This window comes from Diabrotica undecimpunctata, chromosome 2, assembly GCF_040954645.1.
Source record: "Diabrotica undecimpunctata isolate CICGRU chromosome 2, icDiaUnde3, whole genome shotgun sequence".
Lineage (NCBI taxonomy): Eukaryota > Metazoa > Arthropoda > Insecta > Coleoptera > Chrysomelidae > Diabrotica > Diabrotica undecimpunctata.
In genome coordinates this window covers 132462058-132481115 of record NC_092804.1, presented here as the reverse complement: position 1 = coordinate 132481115, position 19058 = coordinate 132462058, and the positions used below count along the sequence as shown (strand labels likewise).

Here is a 19058-nt window from a genome sequence, read left to right as displayed (position 1 = left end):
AATGAAATTTAATTAATATGAAACTTACTTTCCAGTAAAAGAAATCTGAAGTTTAGAAATTGAGTTCATATAATCGTTTAAGAAGCAAATCACTGAAAATCAATTTCATATGAAATCGTTTAAACAGTTTTTAGTTAATGAAGAGTTAAGAATGGAAACACTATCAAAATTACAAGCTTTGAGATATAATGATCGACTTTTCTCCATTCTTCTTTATTTACTCTTCTTTTTCTTTCAGTATCCTGTCCAATTATCGAACGTTGGAATAATCATATTGGCAATAATAACTTTGTTTACGACAACTCGAAACAGATTAGCAGATGTCTCTTGATACCACTCTCGGAGATTTCGGAGGCAAGATATTCTTGTTCGGCCTGGGTCTCTTCTTTCAGCGATGTTACCCTGTATTATGAGGTGTAGAAGGTTATACCTCTCTTGATGTCTCATTACATGACCAAAATATTATAACTTTTGAATTTTTATTATTTTTGTTATTTCTGTTCCCCTAAATGTTTTGTTTGTTTGATGAATCACATTATTAAACGCCAATTTTAAAAGTTACTAGAAACTATAGTTTTTAACAGCGAATTTTTCCAGAAAATGGTAACGCCTCTCATTGGTATGTCTGTCTCAGTTACTGACGAGACGTCAGGAAGAAATAATTCCAGACCACAGCTTAAAAACACCGCCTGCCAAGACCTACACTACTTGATAATAATTGTTTTTATTATTTTTACATTTTTCATAATTAATATCCCAATATGTTTTGCTTGAGAGCTTCATTTTCGCAAACTTTTCATAGCTGGTAAAACAAAAAACAAAATTTTATTTATGACATACCCATCGCTTGATATCTCGAACTTATAGTTGTTGGATGGTGTAAAACTAAAATTTCTCCTTCAAATTCCCAACAAGCTTGAGGATTTAACACTGGAGATACCATAACCATACCTTTCCTTATTTGTGATCTTTTAATCTAAAAAATCAAAAAAAAAATATTAACATTTTTAAATAGATACTAAATACACCGATGCGGCTGCGATGATATCACGGGAGAGCTCCTTCAGAACATGGGAGACAAAGGATGTTACATAATGTGGAAACTTTGTAATAAAATTTGGAGATGCGGAAAGTGGCCCAGAGAATGGCGCACATCATTGTGCATACCAATCCATAAAAAAGGAACAACTACAAAGTGTAGTAATTATCTTACCATCTCACTGATTTCCCATCCAAGCAAAATATTACTAAGAATCATTAAACGCCGTTTGCAACAATACTTAGACAAACAAATTCCCCAAGAACAAGCAGGCTTTGTCAAAGGGAAGGGTACGAGAGAGCAAATCCTTAATATGCGGCAGCTCATAGAAAAGGCCCGCGAATTTAAAATTCCAATAATAATCTGTTTCCTAGACTACCAAAAGGCATTTGATTGTGTGAAGTGGGAAGTTCTCTGGACAGTTCTTCATGAGATGTGAGTTCCAGATCATTTGGCAATATTAATTAAAAACTTATACGAAGATAACTCAGTTAAAATAAGAATTGAAAACCAGCAATCTGATACCTTCAAAACCAGCAGAGGTGTACGATAAGGGTGCATACTATCTCCAGACCTGTCCAATTTATATGGAGAATACATAATGAGGAACGCACTCGATGGAGGGAGAGGCGGCATCTCCATTGCAGGAAAAAAGATCTCAAACTTAAGATTCGCAGACGATACAACACTGATAGCAACATCTGAAGAGGAGATGTCGAGACTGATAAAGAGAGTAGAAACCGAAAGCAACAAGTGTGGGCTCAAGATTAATAATCAGAAAACAAAAATCATGATTGTGGACCACGCGAATATCCTCCAAACAACAGGCGCCCTAAATCAATTCGAGAAAGTAGACGAGTTCACGTATCTAGGATCTTCCTTAAGCAATGCAGCCTCCTCCCATACGGAAATTCGCAGAAGAATAGGGATGGCCAAGAACGCGATGAGTCGACTGTCAAAAATATGGAAGGACCGCTCTTTATCCAAAAAACTCAAAATGAGACGCAAAAGGATTGACGCATTAGAAATGTGGTGCTGGAGACGAATGCTACGCGTCTCGTGGACGGAGCACAGATCCAATCAGTCGATTCTCGAAGAGCTAAACATTCAGACCAGACTCTCCTCTCAGTGTCTTGCAAATGTTTTAAAGTTTTTTTGGCCACATTGCGAGAAGAGACAATGACAACTTAGAAAGACTAATTGTGTGCGGAAACGTAGAAGGACGTAGAGGCAGAGGACGCTCACCTATCCGATGGTCAGATCAAGTACAGAAAGCCACTGGAGAGACGTTTTCCGAGTCCATGAGAGCAGCCCAAAATCGCAAGAGATGGAGAGAATTGACAGCCCGCATTGTAGGAAATCACGATCCTCAGCAATGAGGAAACGACAAGAGAGAGAGAAATACACCGAACAATGTTTTTGTTAATACAACACTACGGAAATAATTGCTAAATTCATATTTCAGAATATCATATCATACCATAGTTACCAATATGTTTGTAATAGTATATGTATTACATATTTTGTATTTCATATACAGATATATACGTAAATTACAATTTAATATGAACACTCAAAAACCATATTAAATAATATAATAGTGCAGTATTATAACAGCTTTTCATTAAATTGAATTAACTTTTAAAATGAACAAATAAATTTTAGAAATAAATAAATATAAATTATCTCCATAATAAGCTTATTTTTCTCTGTTTCTCTTTCTCTCTCTTCAGTCCTGATGCCCCGGAGGAAGTATAAACGGTCATCGTGATGTCGTGTATGGTCTGCCTTCAAAGATCTCTGTCTCTAGTCATTTCTTTTAATTTATGCATTGGTCTTTTGTATATAACCGTAATTTTGCCGATCCATCTTACAGGGGACCTTCCTCGTGATCTTCAACCTTCTACTTTCCTTGGATAATGAGTCTCTCCCTATTGTCTGTGTCTGATCTCTTAATATGTCCAAAGTAATTTAATTGTTGGAGATTGACTTTGCTGAAGAGTCGACTTCTCTTAAAATTTAATTATTAGTCTTATGGTCGGTCATTTCTGAAGCTCTCACCTCACTTTATCACTTCACTCACTCACCTCACTCACTCATTCACTTCACTCACTTACTCACTCACCTCAATCAGTCACTTCACTCCCTCACCTCACTCACTCACTCAACTTACTCACTCAACTCACTCACTCCTAAATGCCTATAACTCAATCAATTTTGGTCCGATCACTCTGAAATTTTAAGTGGATACTTTTGAAGAGTTATACTATCGATAAAAAAATAGAAACACGCAAAATAATACCCTACCAACCTTTAACTCAACTCATACAATAAATCTCTCGAGATTTGTTTAGTGTTTAAATTTTCAAGAGGAAAACTACCCACAACAGTAAGTTATATAATTTTGCACCTGTGTGTTAGCTGGATAAGCTAAGAGTTACTCGATCTTTGCAAATTTCAGATCATATCTTTGTGTACCTATCGAATTAATATTAAGTATCAGAGTAATCGGGATGTAAGGGATAATGATGTGCAAAGTATAGCCTTTCCTATCCAAATGTCAACCTCAACAATTGCCGGTATAAGCAATCCCCCACTTCCTGAACAACGGTTTCGGACGGATGACGAATGTGACAGGGCACTCTTTTGTCCTGAAGTTGAGAAATCGGCCTCTAAGGCAGATGAATCAACAAGTGGTCAATGGCATAAGAATACAAAAGGCAAAGGGGAACCACTGCATTAAAGACTCATAGAGAACCCTCAGGAAAATTACCATGAAATTGACACATCAATTGCAAACCGTTACTAATCATGGAAAGCGTAGGCCAACTTCGTGAAGAAATCCTAGAAAGAAAATCTAATTTGAGAATATGCACATGGAATGCCAGAAGTCTATTTGCGGCTGGAAAACTTGACAATTTAATTCAATATATGAAAATAGATCTACTGGGAATCAGCGAATTGAGATGGCCAGAGTCAGGGACATATTTTATTCCGGTAACAGCATAGAAAACCCGCATCACAAAAATGATGTAGGTATATTGGTAACATTAGAACTGAGTAAATATGTGACCAACTTCGTACCAGTCGCAGATATAATAATATTACTTCAAATAAATACTCAACCATTCAAAACCAATATACTTCAAATATATGTCTTGACTGCAGATAGGAAATATGAAGATGAAGTCGAAAACCTCTATAATCAAAACCTAGACATCTTACAGAAGCTTAATAAACATGAAATATTATATTATATTATATTATTGGCGACTTCAATGCAAAACAGTCCGGTATCTATAACAATACGTTACGGTTGTGCGGATGTAAAAGAAAAACATGCGTTATTTTGTTTTGTTTGTATGTTATCTGGTGGAGACGATAACTGGACAATATAACGTTTACGTGATTTAAAACATCTGGGCGAAAAGGTAAAAACACAAGAAAAGTCGATCCACCATATGAACAATATTGTAAGTTTCCAGCTATTAGGCATAACTAATATCACTTTCACCAATCACACTTTCAACGAGTACAAGTTCTAGAGCAAAAAAAATCTAATCAATTTTGGCAGTTAGTTAAGATATAAGCTTCTACTTAAAAAGACACAAATAATTCATATTTACCTTCTTAAGTGCGAAACTAGCAGTCTGTCCTGCGCGAACTTCTTTTACAGCCATCCTCTTCCTATGAATGCTTTTGACAGCGATTTGTTGAAAACGTCCCAACGGGTCTGGACCTAGCATGAGGATATCATTTAATTTTATCACACCTTTTAATGTAGTACCAGAAACCACAGTACCAACGCCCTAAGAACAAAATAAATAATATTATACTTGCATTTGATATCTATTGTATAAAAATGCCATATTTCCCTATGTAAAGTCATATCTTGAGAACGACTTTACCGATTTCATTCTTTTTTTTTTAGTTTTAAACACTGTGTAGAACGTTCTTACGGAAAAATGAAAATTTAAGAAAATTGGACAGAAAATTAAACATTTCAGAACACTCAACGATTATTTAAATTTCGCGTTTAACAGCTACCACGATTCAAATCGTAGTGCTACTGCGTACTGCAGTAGTGAGTATGCCGCCTGTCACACGGGGGACCGTGGTATTAAATATTTTCACGGCCAGCCTAATAAAATTTCACCTAATTGTTGTTGCAATTAATTTTTGACTCAAAAAAACACGAATAACTCAAAAATTAATGCTATTACGTATAGGGAATGCTTAAGAAATAATAAAGCACAATAAAATAACATTTCATTACAATACTAAAATGTAGGATGTTCCGTTTAAGAAAACTCAGAATAATAAATCCAAGTTTCGACTAACCCTGTATATCAAAATTAAAAATTTGGCTGTGTTAATCATTTTGGATAATAGTAGATTATATTATAAATCGTTTGAACATAAATAAATGTTTTGACGTCAATCTCTACAATTCGACAGGGTGTCCATCTTGCTATATAAAAAACGTAATTATCTTTTAAACTACCTCGTAAAACATTGCAAAACTTTATATTGCAAAAATAAGAACATCGAGAAAAATCCAAAAATGTAAAAATATACAGGGAGTTCCATTAAAAACAGATAAGTTTGTTCCAACCAGTCTCTGTTCCAATAAGTGACTATATTTGAAAATATTTTCAAAGTATATGGTCATATCTATGCTCCAACTTTTAACAATCCAGACAAATGAGTAATTGGACTTCCTCGCACTAAGGCCACACCCTATATATTAGTTAAATTATTTAAATCGGACTAAAAGTATCAAGTTTATCTCTAAATATTTCCCTTATAGATAATTATTTACATATAATATATTATTGTAACGCATTCAAATATTCGTCATATTTTCAACTCAAAATGAATTATAATTTATCTCAAAGCCAAATGAATTGAATTAAATTCAAATTATATCTGATCTTATTGTATGCATACTTTTATGAAGCCCAACCTCATTTTTTACCAAATTTTTAATCTTCTTGTAAACCACTCTTTTAACTTTTTAGATAAAGTTTATACTTAGGTTATAATTGTTACATAATGAACTAGAGTAAAAAATAAATTCAGAGATAACGATTATACTTACTGGAACAGAATATGTGTCATCGATTTGGAATTCAGCAGGTTCATTTTCATGATACTCCATTCTGGTTGTAAGTAAATTAAGGAACGTTTTTAATAACTCCAAATTTTCTCCGGTGACATTGGACACTTGGAAAATTGGACATAACCTATAAAATACAGTCATTGGAAATCTTTAAAGTACCGAATAAAGCAAATTTGCAATAAAAGGAAACCACAACGTTTCTCACAACTAACACGGGCCATTCATAAGGTAACATCTCCATTACTAAAGATTAGCGATATTACAGCAAATTGCTCTCTATGTTGAGCTGTTCTTAATAATGGATGGGTGTCCATGACTGTCTAGTCTCTTACATTCTGTAGCCACAACCATTTTCTTCTTCCTGGACCTCTTTTTTCTTCCACTTTCCCATCCATTATGAGTCGTAAGAAGTAGTATTTTTCTCCTCTGGAAATATGTCCTACATAATTCTCTGTACTTTTTATAGTGTTGAATCGTAGACCTTGTACGAAGATATGTGCAGAAGATTGGAAGTATTTGAGACGTGACTATATCGGAGAATATTTAAGATCCCGTGGACTGACCGAGTCACAAATAAGCAGGTCCTCAGAAAAATGAAGGAAGACCGAGAAATACTGACCACCATCAAATCTCGAAAGTTACAACACTTGGGAAACATTATGCGAAGTGAATCCAGATATCCCCTCCTACAAGCCATCCTGCAAGGAAAAATATTTAGAAAACGAGGTCCAGGAAGAAGAACATCCTGGTTAAAGAACCTCAGAACATGGTTCAACACAACATATGTGCAGATGATCGTCAAATTTATGGAGGAAATGAAACCTTGGAAAGAATGAACCTTGCACATAATAGTAAAACAGCTAGGAATCTGGTTAACATTGAATCATAACAGTGAATCAAGAACCATTGAAATGACCCAAAAAGTAACAGAAATCTTAATCGTGAGACAGACCACTTAGGAACATCTTTGGCTATGAAGAAACTTCACGAGGGCATCAATGTTGAAAAATTAGAAAACTGCACGTGTGGATAATATAGGCGCTGAATAAATCAAATCCTTGGGACAAAGAGCCAAAACTGGATTATGCAACTATACAATAAGTGATCTGTAAAACCTGCAAAATCTCAAAATATTGAAGAAATAGAAAAGAGAAATTCTAAAGAAATAGCCTTGCTTAACCACGACTTATCTTCCTGATCCGTCGCTTTTTTAAACAATACGAGATCATGTACAGAATAGAAACAGACGTTGACACTCACATTATCCCACAACAAGGAAGATTTAGGTAAGTGCTGTACTGTTCAAGTAGCCACACTAACAGGACAAATTGAAGGGTATCTGAAGCGAACTTAACCGTAAAAATTGCTTACGACAGGGACGATAGCGTTATACACAAGAAACTGATCTACAAAATTTAAAATATTCTTCAAATCTTTCAGTTCCAATATCGATTCGGACCAACCGTGTAAAATAGCCATGGCTACGAAGGTCATAAATAGTGCACGTATTCGAAAAGCAGCCTCAATTAACGAAATGCAGTTAAAACGATTACCATAGCATCTTCTATAATTTAAGGTAGTCGCAGATGTAATATCAGAAAGAAAGAATTTCACATCACAACATATAAACCCGGAAAACAATTATTATCATTATAGTAATTTTCATTGTTTAAATTTTAACACGAGCTAATCTAGAATATCAATCGAGCAGTTTTAGACTTGAAATCTTCAACAGTAAAATACTTACCTTTCAGATACAAAATTAGTGGCACTTAAAACCACATCATCAGAAGTTTTGACCATAACAGGTACCTTTCGACAACCAGGCGATTTCAGGATCCTTACTAGCATCTTGAGATTATCCTGAAGGACGTTGGCAGGACACATGTCAATTTTGGTAACTACTACGAAAACAGGTACTGAGAGAGCTAGAGCAAGACCCAAATGTTCTTTTGTCATTCCGATTATACCAGCATTGGCGCCTACCTACAAAATAAAATATTTGCTTAATAAGATTTTTATTAAAATTACTTATGCAAGATTTAGTGTTGAAATTAGTCTACAAAGAAAAAGCTCCTACCTCAGATGATATTCATGTTGACTGTTGAAAACGCTTGCAAAAGATGAATCATAACCCCAACCAGATTCATGATAAAATATCTGTGAATGTGAATAATGGCTTCTCTTTTTGTTTTCGTTATAAAAGCACAAGGAAGCAACAATAGGACGCCATAAACCAACTCCCAACAAGGGAATCACTAGTCAAAAACGCCAGAACGAAATTCTCTAGGGATAATCATAACATACCCCAATTACGTACCCAACGCAGAAGCCGACACTGTAAACCTCTACCATTTCCCGCCACGGCAGTACACATGTATTTGCTTAAACTAAGAAGAGATACCATAATTCAGACAAATTTAGGTAATGGAAATCTTTTACCGCAAAATATAACTACAACGGATTGAAAACACATAGAAACGATGAAAAATGATAACAATCTAAACAAGGAAGCCCTAAAAAAATAGAAATATTACAAAGACAATAAAAGAAAACAAGGAACTGCGAAGAAGACCCATTTTGGGCAACATATAAAAAACTACGAGAAACATCTGAAAGCGATCTACCGATACGTCTGAAAAGAAAAGTGTATGATCAGTATACTACCAGTACTGACGTATGAAGTAGAAATGCTCAATCCAATAAAAGCTTCAGCCAGTAAATTGAGAGTGACCTAGAGAAAAATGGAATGACCCACGCAGGAATAACTCGGGGAAAATAACGACCTAATGGAAAATCTAGCAAAAATTGTTACTAAATTCCCAACAAATTCAATTTGTCTTCTAAACGATAAAAGGAAAGAAGTGTTCGAGTCTATACTAAAATTTATTTAAAATACGATCATAAAAATAAACCAAAAGAAAAAATAATAACAACATGACAAAGGATAATAGCCAAAAAAAGGATGATCTATAATACAAAATAATTCAACGATGCTATATTTACTGTGTACCCTGACTGAACTGTACAAAGACACTTCAAAAGATGCATCAGTCTCAGAACACAAGAAATATGCAATCAGAGTGGTAGAACCAATAATCATACGAGTAGAAGTAGAGAAGGCTCTCAACCAACTAAGAAACAAAAAATCCCAAGGAGGGGATAGAAAAATATATAGACATCGGAAATAAAACCTAAAAGTGAGTTTGCTTTAGAATCGAGACTAATGTGATAATTATTAAAAACAATTCTGCACATATATATTAAATGCTTACCATCAACATTCCAAAATCCGGTGCATGTCCAGTCATACCAAAAACTGTAGTTTTTAAATATCTCTCATGTCCCGCAAGATCAATAAATGTTATCACTTTTGAACTTCTCTCGCAAATTTTTACCCAATCAAGTGAGCCATGTTCTGGTTTATTCACAATATTTCCTGAAAAAATAAAACAACATCTTTATCAAAAAATATATTATAATTATTAAATTACAATTATTGTTGGTTTACTTTTGCTATAATAATAGATCTTATCCTATCATATATAACAAATATAACATGGCGTAAATGTTTCTGAAGGCTATTAAACTTAGAAATTCCTCTACCTAAGAAACCAAACGATAAGAAATATAGTGATTGTAGACTCATTAGTTTGATAAGCTATGTCGTTAAAATACTCTTGCATATCCTTCTAAACGGAATTAACCATAAATGTGACGAAATAATTGGCTAAGAGCAGTTTGGGTTCAGGAGATGCCTTGGAACCAAGGCAAGAAGCACTTTTTTCTAGAAACACTCTTTCAGCTGTGTTGGGAAATAAGAAAACCTGTATACATGTGCTTAATTGATTTTAAAAAAGCATTTGATCGTATACAGCATACCAAATTAATCACCGCCTTGCAGAATATCAAACTAGGTAAAGAATGGAACAAGCAAGTGTATTCAATAAAATGAAAAAAGTTCTCTGTAGTAAACACATCACAATTATTTTAAAGATAAGACTATTAAAATGCTTTTTCTGTTTTATATTATTGTATGGAAGCGTGAACTCTAAAGCTTCAATTTATAATTATTGTAATTCCGGATGAAGACGAAGAAAAAGAAAGAGCAAGAGTATGAAGGAGAAGAGATAGTGAGAGAGAAACCTAAGTCTGAAAGAGAGTAGGGAGGGAGAAAAATCTAAACTAAACACTTTTTTTTAATGATTGTGTGTTGTTCGTCAAATTTTACCTTCTTCGTCAAAACCCAAAATATCATTTCCTACAGAACTTGTCCTTCCGGATTCCATTTCATGTTTATGCCTAAATAGTCTCTGTCTAGCATGTCCTCTGCCATTATCCAATTCTCCGTGTGTTAGAACTCCGAGTAAAGTTGATTTACCAGCATCTACGTTACCAACAACTGCAACTCGTATTTCCAAAAAATCTGAAAAAATAAATACGATCAGCTAACATTGGTAGTAACTAAAAGCACGCGTAAAATAAGCTGCACTCTAGCAGTACAGGAAGCAATAGTATATTTGGAAACATTGAGTAGATTTAGTTATCAAAATGGAGTTTTAAGTAAGACGAAAATTACTAATGAATTATTTATGAAATTGATCGTAGCTAAATTAAGCTCTCATAAAGTCTAGTGGTTGAGAGATATTCAGCAAGTCTCTAAATTAAGTAGTTCACAGTTTTTTCTCAACTATATCTGGCTCACAAACAACTAAATCTATTAATGATTGTTAAAGCTTTTTCACAATTGGTGATAAAACTTTTTGCGAATACTCTGATTTGCTATTTTTCAGGGAATAAGTCTCACAATAAGATATAAGGGAATAAGAACAATACTAAAAGTTACTATACTTTTGCTAATATTGGAATAACAAAACCGATATGACTGACATATATACTTTCATATTATCTGTTATGTAATTGTACATTATAGTCGAGGTTTAGAAGCAGTGGTATGTAATTATTTCTTACAGACTGACTTCGCCGTCAGCGCTTACCCACACCTGACCCTCGCTCCGCATCTGTACTTCCATCAGCGACCCACCACTACCATGGATGGGCACTGGAGACGAAACACGGTCAAAAATATAAAACGCCGTAAACCAAGACACAGAACGGAGTTCGAACTGGAATATTGATCTTGTAAGAGCTCCTACACCGGGTCTTTGAGTATTGGTCAAAAGCCAACCGTCCTTCCTCTGTCTGCGATCGAGTGTTAACCGATCGTCTCTTGTCCGTATCGAGTAGTGATCGATCGGCCACCTTTCACCTATACTAAGTATTGATTAGTCTTCCCCGGTTTTTGGACATTGACCAATTATCGTCCTTTGCCTCACCCAATCAAGTACCACCAATATTTATTTTTCGCAGGTATCAACAACGAGCCGCAGCTTGTAGATTTTATTTACTAGGATTGGTATTTTTATTTTATTGAACATTTTATATACAAGTTAATTTTATGTTTGTTATTTATTTGAATATATTTTTATTTAGATTAAACGCATTTTACTGAGTCTGGTAGAGCTACCCGTCACAAATTAACGTCCGAGCAGGAACACCAATTTTCATTGGAACTGCAACAGACATTACCAAGTGTATGGCGGGAGCAGACAGCAGTGGCGGATCCAAGGGGAGGGTCACGGGGGTCATGACCCCTCCCAAACAAAATTAAATATCAATAAAATAATTCTAAAAAAATAATTTAAAACCCATCAACCCTATAAGCAGGAAGTCAAGAGTTGAAATTATTCAAACTCATTTATTGTAGAATTATGTATTATGTATTATGTATGTATGTATTAAGTGTAGAATTATGCGGAAGCCTTTTTACATTGCTCTTTAAAAAAATCAACAATTCTGAATACAGTAATACCTCGAATAACGCTACCCCGCCTTCCGCGAATTCAGAGTTTCAAATTTTGTCAATGCGTCATTTGAGTGCCAGAAAATCGTTCGATTATTATCGATGAGATATAATTACCGCCCACACATTATTGCTCATTCAATGTACATGACATGACTTTTCTTATCTTCAGTTGTATTAGGTATTTCTTATCTTCAGTTTTGTCTACGAATTGGTTGTTTGTAATTTGAATATGTATTATAATTGTTGAGACTGTGTACTACATTGTGTAGTACACAGAGATTGTGTTTACGATCAAACGCATAAAATTGCAATATCTGGGACACGTTATGAGAAATCAGCACCGTTACTCCCTGCTGCAGTCTATATTGCAAGGTAAAGTCAAAGGTAAGCGAGGACCCGGTAGAAGGAGAATATCATGGCTGCGGAATTTAAGAACATGGTTTAAGAAAACCTCAACGGAGCTGTTTCGAGCCGCAGCGAGCAAGGTCATGATTGCCAATATGATTTCCAACATCCGAAACGGATAGGAACCAGAAGAAGAAGAAGTGTACTACATTTTATAATTTATCTATAATAAATATCAAAGTGAATATTGCTGTTGCATTAGCTCTGCCTGATACGTTAGTGAATACAAATAAAGGAACTGGGGACAGCTGTCCAAGATATTTGTGAAACTCGTTGGGTTGAAAGGCATAAAGGTCATCTTCAGTTCCAGAGCGAATCATCATCAAAATATACAATGCTCTTGAAACAATTTCTACGTGGAAGGACAGTAAAATGTCAGCTGATGCATTTTCAATAATGCAAACCATTAGGAGCCCAGAACTTCTCATTTCAGTAGTTTGTCTTAGAGGTATAACTGTATCACTTAGTCGTCTCCTTCAGTCACCAAAATTAAATTTGAATCTATATATAGCGGCCATAGAGGACACTAAATGCATTCTTCAAAACCTGCTGATTTACTAACTCTTGCGAAGAATATTTCCTATTTATTATATAAGATCTATTTATTACCCCTTTTAGACAATATCTTAACTGATTTAGAAGAATGACTTTCACCGAAAGTTATGAATCTATTATATATATATATATATATATATATATATATATATATATATATATATATATCTTCGAGTTGTTTTACCTAAAACTGATAAGACATCAGAAGATAAAGTTGCATTAAAAAAAATTGTTGACACCTTCCAGGATATTATTCGGCACAACTACTTACTGCATATTCCACAGTAGAACAAGAGTTTTCACTGTGGATTCAAAAGTGGAAAAGAGTCGTGCAAAATAATGGAAGACTTTCGGATTCTATTTTAGAAGTAGTAGAAAACTGCGATATTCATATGTATCCAAATATCAGAATATTTCTGCAAATATTAATTACACTGCAAGTCAGTGCAGCAATAGCAGAACATAGTGTTTCTACGCTTAAGCGTCTAAAGTCTTGGCTTAGAAATAGAACTTCGGAGAAAAGGTTAACTGGTTTAGTACTCATCAATGTGCATCCTGAAATTTCTCTAGACGTTGATACAATTGTAGAGCGATTTGCTAAATTGGATAGGCTCAAAGAATACGTTTTATAAAATTATATAATATTTACTTATCTTATTCTTATATTTTTAATCACTGAACTTGTATTTACCACTCGTTGCCGGCTGTTGCTGACAATTCGTGAGCAAAATTTTAATACCGAGTAAAAAAATATTTCACTCACTTGTAGCCTAATATGGTTCCTTCTTCATTACGGAAAGGTGGCTATAACTACAGCAAATTGCTCTCTATCTTGAGCTGTTCTTAGTATCGAATGTGTGTCCATGCCTGTCCAGTCTCTTACATTCTTCAGCTAGGAGCATTTTCTTCTTTCTGAACCTCTTGTTCCTTCTACTTTCCCTTCCATTATGAGTCGTAGAATATTATATTGTACTCCTTTGTATATATGTCTAGATAACTCGTTTTTCTGTTGTTTACAATATTATTTTTATTATTTTATTATTTTTATAATTACTTATTTATCCTTGGTTTGTTCTTGGTTTTGTAGCCATATGATAGGTGGGTTTAAATTAATTGTCTTTAAAATACCTAGTTTAAATTGACAGTCCTTGATTTTTCAGTATTTATATTTTAATAACTTTCCTTTGGTTTAATAGTCGTGTACACTTGATTTTACTGTCATAGAGTATGTGGGTTAAATTATTTTTTTTTGGTTTAAGTTTAAGACCCCTTAATTTTGTAGCCTTCTTTGCACCCGTAGGATATTTGGGTTTTAATAACTTCTCATTGGTTTAATATATCACTTAAAATAATTATTGAGAAAATTGTTCCCTTACATGAGGCACAAATCATATCACTCGTAAAGGTGCAAAAATCTAAATCGTATATCAAAATCACCCTCAAGCAAGACCATGACCCCTCCCGACAAAAATTTCTGGGTCCGCCACTGGCAGACAGCGACATAATCTCCTATCGTTCCCGTTAATCACTGAGTATCAGCGTTATTTATAGCCGTCGTGTGCCTTCGGAATCTGTCGATTGGTCCGTTTTGAATCTTGACAAAGGCAAGGGTTTCCTGCCGATATATATACAGTATACTCCCTCTATAACGAACACGGTTATTACGAGTTTTCCCTTATAACGAGGTACATTAGATGTAACGTGAAATTTCTATTGAACTATAACCCTCTAAAGCGAGGTAAATTTGCTTATAACGAGAAAAAATAAGATTGAAAAACGTGTTTTTTTACGTTTTGGTCCGACCGTAGCTATAAATAAATACCATTTTTAAGTGCCGTCCGCAATAAACTTCTTACAATTTATGATTCTTAGTCGGAAATATACAATTTATCCAAAGAAAAAACGCAAATGAAGAAGCATAAAACTGTTTCACATCTTTAGAAAATATGATAGATAGAATACTGGACAATTTAAAGCAGTTAAAAATGACAGACTTCTTCCAATTGCAGACGCAGTAGTTTATGTTATTCTTGAAAATACGTTTTATACAGATTTACAGAATACAGATTTTCTGTTTTAACATATGTCATTGACAATAAAAGTAAACAACTTTTTTCAAAAACGCCATTCAAACAATATTTATTAGCATCTTATATTGCTCCGAATGGCTTCACTATAGAAAGTTAATGTTTTAGAAAACTACATATTCATATGTATGCACAGTATTATTGTTGTTGGATATAACGAGATCCGCTTATAACGAGGTAATTAGTCTGCCATTTTCAGGTCTCGTTATAGAGGGAGTCTACTGTATATATATATATATATATATATATATATATATATATATATATATATATATAATACTTAAAACATCAGTAATGAAAATCTTGAAATCAATTGCTGGGAAAACATTAAGAGACAGAATACCAAATAAGAGATCTCTGTAAACTACAGGATATTGGAAGATGGGGAAGACAGAGAAAACACGAATGAAATCATCATGTTACACAAATAGATAGTGAGAGACTAGCCCGAACAGCAAGAGATTTAAGACCAATAGACACTAGACGACCAGGAAGACAATTTAAAAGATGAGATAGTTAACGTCACAAATATGACTACAGCCGTAAGATTGAATAAGAACAGGCGCAATGCCTAATATAAAAAAAATATATATTTTTGTATTCTTTTCTCGGATTCAGGCATTATCATTTTCTTATGTTTCATTTAAACGTTTTGATTTATTTAAATTATGTCAAACCGTTTCCAATAATTAAGAACTTTCAATACTTAATTTTAATACAAAATATGTACCTGACTGATCAAGAACTCTCCTAATGAGGTATTGTACCACAATTCCTCTAGTTTCTTTACGTTCTCGGAGTCTTACACAACTGCACTCTAAAGTATTTGCCAATGATTGTAGGGTTGCTACTGCAGCTTCTAATTCATCATCTAGTAGTCCATTTTCAGATCCATCATCTGATCCACCAATCTGTGAAACCAAGTATTTATATAAAAAAGTATACTACATAACTATTATATATATATATATATATATATATATATATATATATATATATATATATATACATATATATATATATATATATATATATATATATATATATATTATAAAAAAGTAATTTACTATTTTTATTGGGAATAACTCACAATTTTACTTTAAAATGGGTTTATTTTGACGTTTTGATTTCCACTTCGGAGAAGGAAATGGATTTCCGAAGTGGAATTCGAAACGTCAAAATAAACTCATTCTAAAGTAAAATTGTAGGTTATTTCCAATAAAAATAGTAAATTGCATTAAGACGCTACAAGAAAATAGCTTCAGAGCAAAATTAAAAAAAAAACGTATACAATGTGCTAGTTTAAGAAAACTGGGAAAGCGGAACTAGAAAAAGTATTTAAAAAAAAATGTTGAACCATGTCATTGAGAGGAAGCCAGTAGCACAAGAAAAAACGGTATTTAAATATAGAGGAAGAAGTTATATTTACACTAGAAAAAGTAAAGAATAGTAAAGCACTGGCATCAGAAACATAGCTTTACAGAATTATAGACATCATTATTATCACTTATTATCATGTACAGCGATAGAGTGCTCAATATACACATTCGAAATATTTGGTCTCATGTTTTGAGTAAGATATCCATTTATTGTTATCAAAATATTCTTACTTATACTTGAAGGATTAAAGATTAGAAAGCTTTTTACAGAATTGCAATTCATTTTGTAGTTTTTTAGAAAAAAAAAATCCCAAAAATAACTAATTAAGGCATTTTTCAACAAAAAATTACAAATAACTCGAAAATTAAGCATTTTTCGAAAAATTGATGAGATATGATTAAAAAAATTTTATTCAAAGCGATTCGGGAAATTTTTGTTTTCTTTGTTATTATTAAATAAATATTAAAGTTATTTGTTAATAAAAATTTCCGGCGCACTTGGAAAAATTAAAAAAAAAATACATTTGATGTTGAAAAAATATAAAGTATCGAATAAAATAGGTTTGGTGCGGTAGAAAGGCAAAAAAAATTAAGTCGGTTTATTCTCTGCTTACAGGGGTAAACCGCTTGCCGATGAAGGTATAAGTGAGATTCATATATACCACTTAGGAAAGCTATATAGATAACAAGCTATTAGTTTTGTTATTTATTTATTATTTATAGAGTAAAAATAAAGAGTTGCAATATATTTTTCAATACCATGTACAATTAAATATCCAAACAGAAAACTACCACAATGTGAGCCTTGTGGAATGCTAGAGCTTACATGAAAATTCTTTGATGTTACACCATTCAGTTGGTGGTAGCTGTTCCTTAGGAGTTTTCTAAAAGTAATGTGTAATTTTTCTTAGGAACCATCGGTAAACATTCACTCCATCAAAACACCAATAAAAATGGAGAATTACTTATCAACTTACAGTAGAAAAAAAATTTTTTCCACACCTAGAGATACACAAAACGACATGGATTATGCCTGTGGAACAACCGCCAACCAAATTGATCATGTCTTTATAGACAAAAGGGCTGCAACAAGCATACGAGATGTGAAGAGCCAAAGAGGAGCATGCTGCAGATCTGACCATCTCCTAGTACAGATAAAATACAGATGCAGAATTCAGAGAAACAGGAGGAACAGACAGAAACAAACAAATGAACAACTAGATATACAAAAATTGAGACAACAAGATGTCAAACAGAACTATGAGACACAAATAACACAAATATTTACAAATACAGGCAGTCTAATCATCGAAGATCATTGGAAACAAATTAAAATAAAAGTAATTGACTCAGCAAGAAATATAATAGGCAAAAAAAAAACAAACAAAAAGAGAATGAAAATAGGTAAAAGAAATAAATTAGACTTACAATCAATTTAATTTTACTACCCAAAACGACCGGTTTCGCTTTCTAAAATTTGCAAAGCATCTTCAGGTCAAGCGGTACAAAGTAGATGCTTTGCAAATTTTAGAAAGCGAAACCGGTCGTTTTGGGTAGTAAAATTAAATTGATTGTCAGTAAGTCTAATTTATTTCTTTTACCTATTTGAAATGTACTCACACAAGCAACACATTCATGATTTGAAAAAGAGAATGGTTCAATGACGAGTGTAAAAAGGCCATGCATAAGAGAAATGAAGAACACAAGAAATATATGAAAAGAAGAACCAGAGAAAGAAGAGCCAGCTATGAAAATGGTAATGTACAGAAAATGGAAGAAAATCTCCAAAGCAACGATATAAGAGAAGCATATAGATATCTACGCAATTTAAGGAAAGGATACAAACCCTGAACCAATCTATGCAGAAATCAAGAAGGGCAAATAACCAGTGATCCAAAAGAAATAAAATCAGTCCGGAAAACCTATTTTCAAACTCTCCTAGGGACGCAAGAAAATGAAGAGCACATGGACATGGATCACATTGAGGGAGACACAGAAAACATCCCTGACAATGGAAAAGGTAAAACAAGCAATATGGGCACAAAAGAATAACAAGGCTCGAGGTATTGACAATGTCCCCTCTGAGCTATGTAAATTAGGTGGCGAACACCTATTAGGACAAATGCATATGCTTATAAACAAGATTTGGAATGATGAAGAAATCTATAGCTACTGGAAAATTGGGATTATATGCCCAATCTATAAAAAAGGGGATACACTGAAATGCGAAAGTTATCGCGGCATAACCCTCTTGTGCGCAGAGTACAAAGTTTTTATTTCCATACTAAACAAACGACTCCAACAACTGAAAATACGGTCAGGGAATATAAATAGGTTTACGACAAGGAAGATCTGCAACTGATCAGCTATGCACAGTGAAACAAATTCTAAACAAAAAATCATGGGAATATGACATTGACATCCACAAAATATTCATAGATTTCAAACAGGCGCATGACTCAATTAATAGACAAAAGTTATATCAAATATTGCATAGCTTTAACATCCCTCAAAAATACATCTGACTAGTAAAAGCAACAATGGACTCGTCAACAACTGTCAGAGTACAAAATGAGCTCACTGAGAACTTTTCAATAGTCAAAGG

At 33.6% G+C, this 19058-nt stretch overlaps 1 protein-coding gene across 1 annotated transcript in view; it reads right to left on the bottom strand.

Moving 5' to 3' along the window:
* Nucleotides 1-19058, bottom strand: part of GTPBP1 (GTP-binding protein 1) — a 43798-nt gene that overhangs the window by 21627 nt on the left and 3113 nt on the right. The window contains 7 exon segments of the mRNA XM_072523520.1: nucleotides 841-976; nucleotides 4666-4848; nucleotides 6141-6285; nucleotides 7909-8147; nucleotides 9437-9600; nucleotides 10393-10587; nucleotides 15805-15985. Coding sequence (XP_072379621.1) covers nucleotides 841-976; nucleotides 4666-4848; nucleotides 6141-6285; nucleotides 7909-8147; nucleotides 9437-9600; nucleotides 10393-10587; nucleotides 15805-15985 — 1243 coding nt within the window.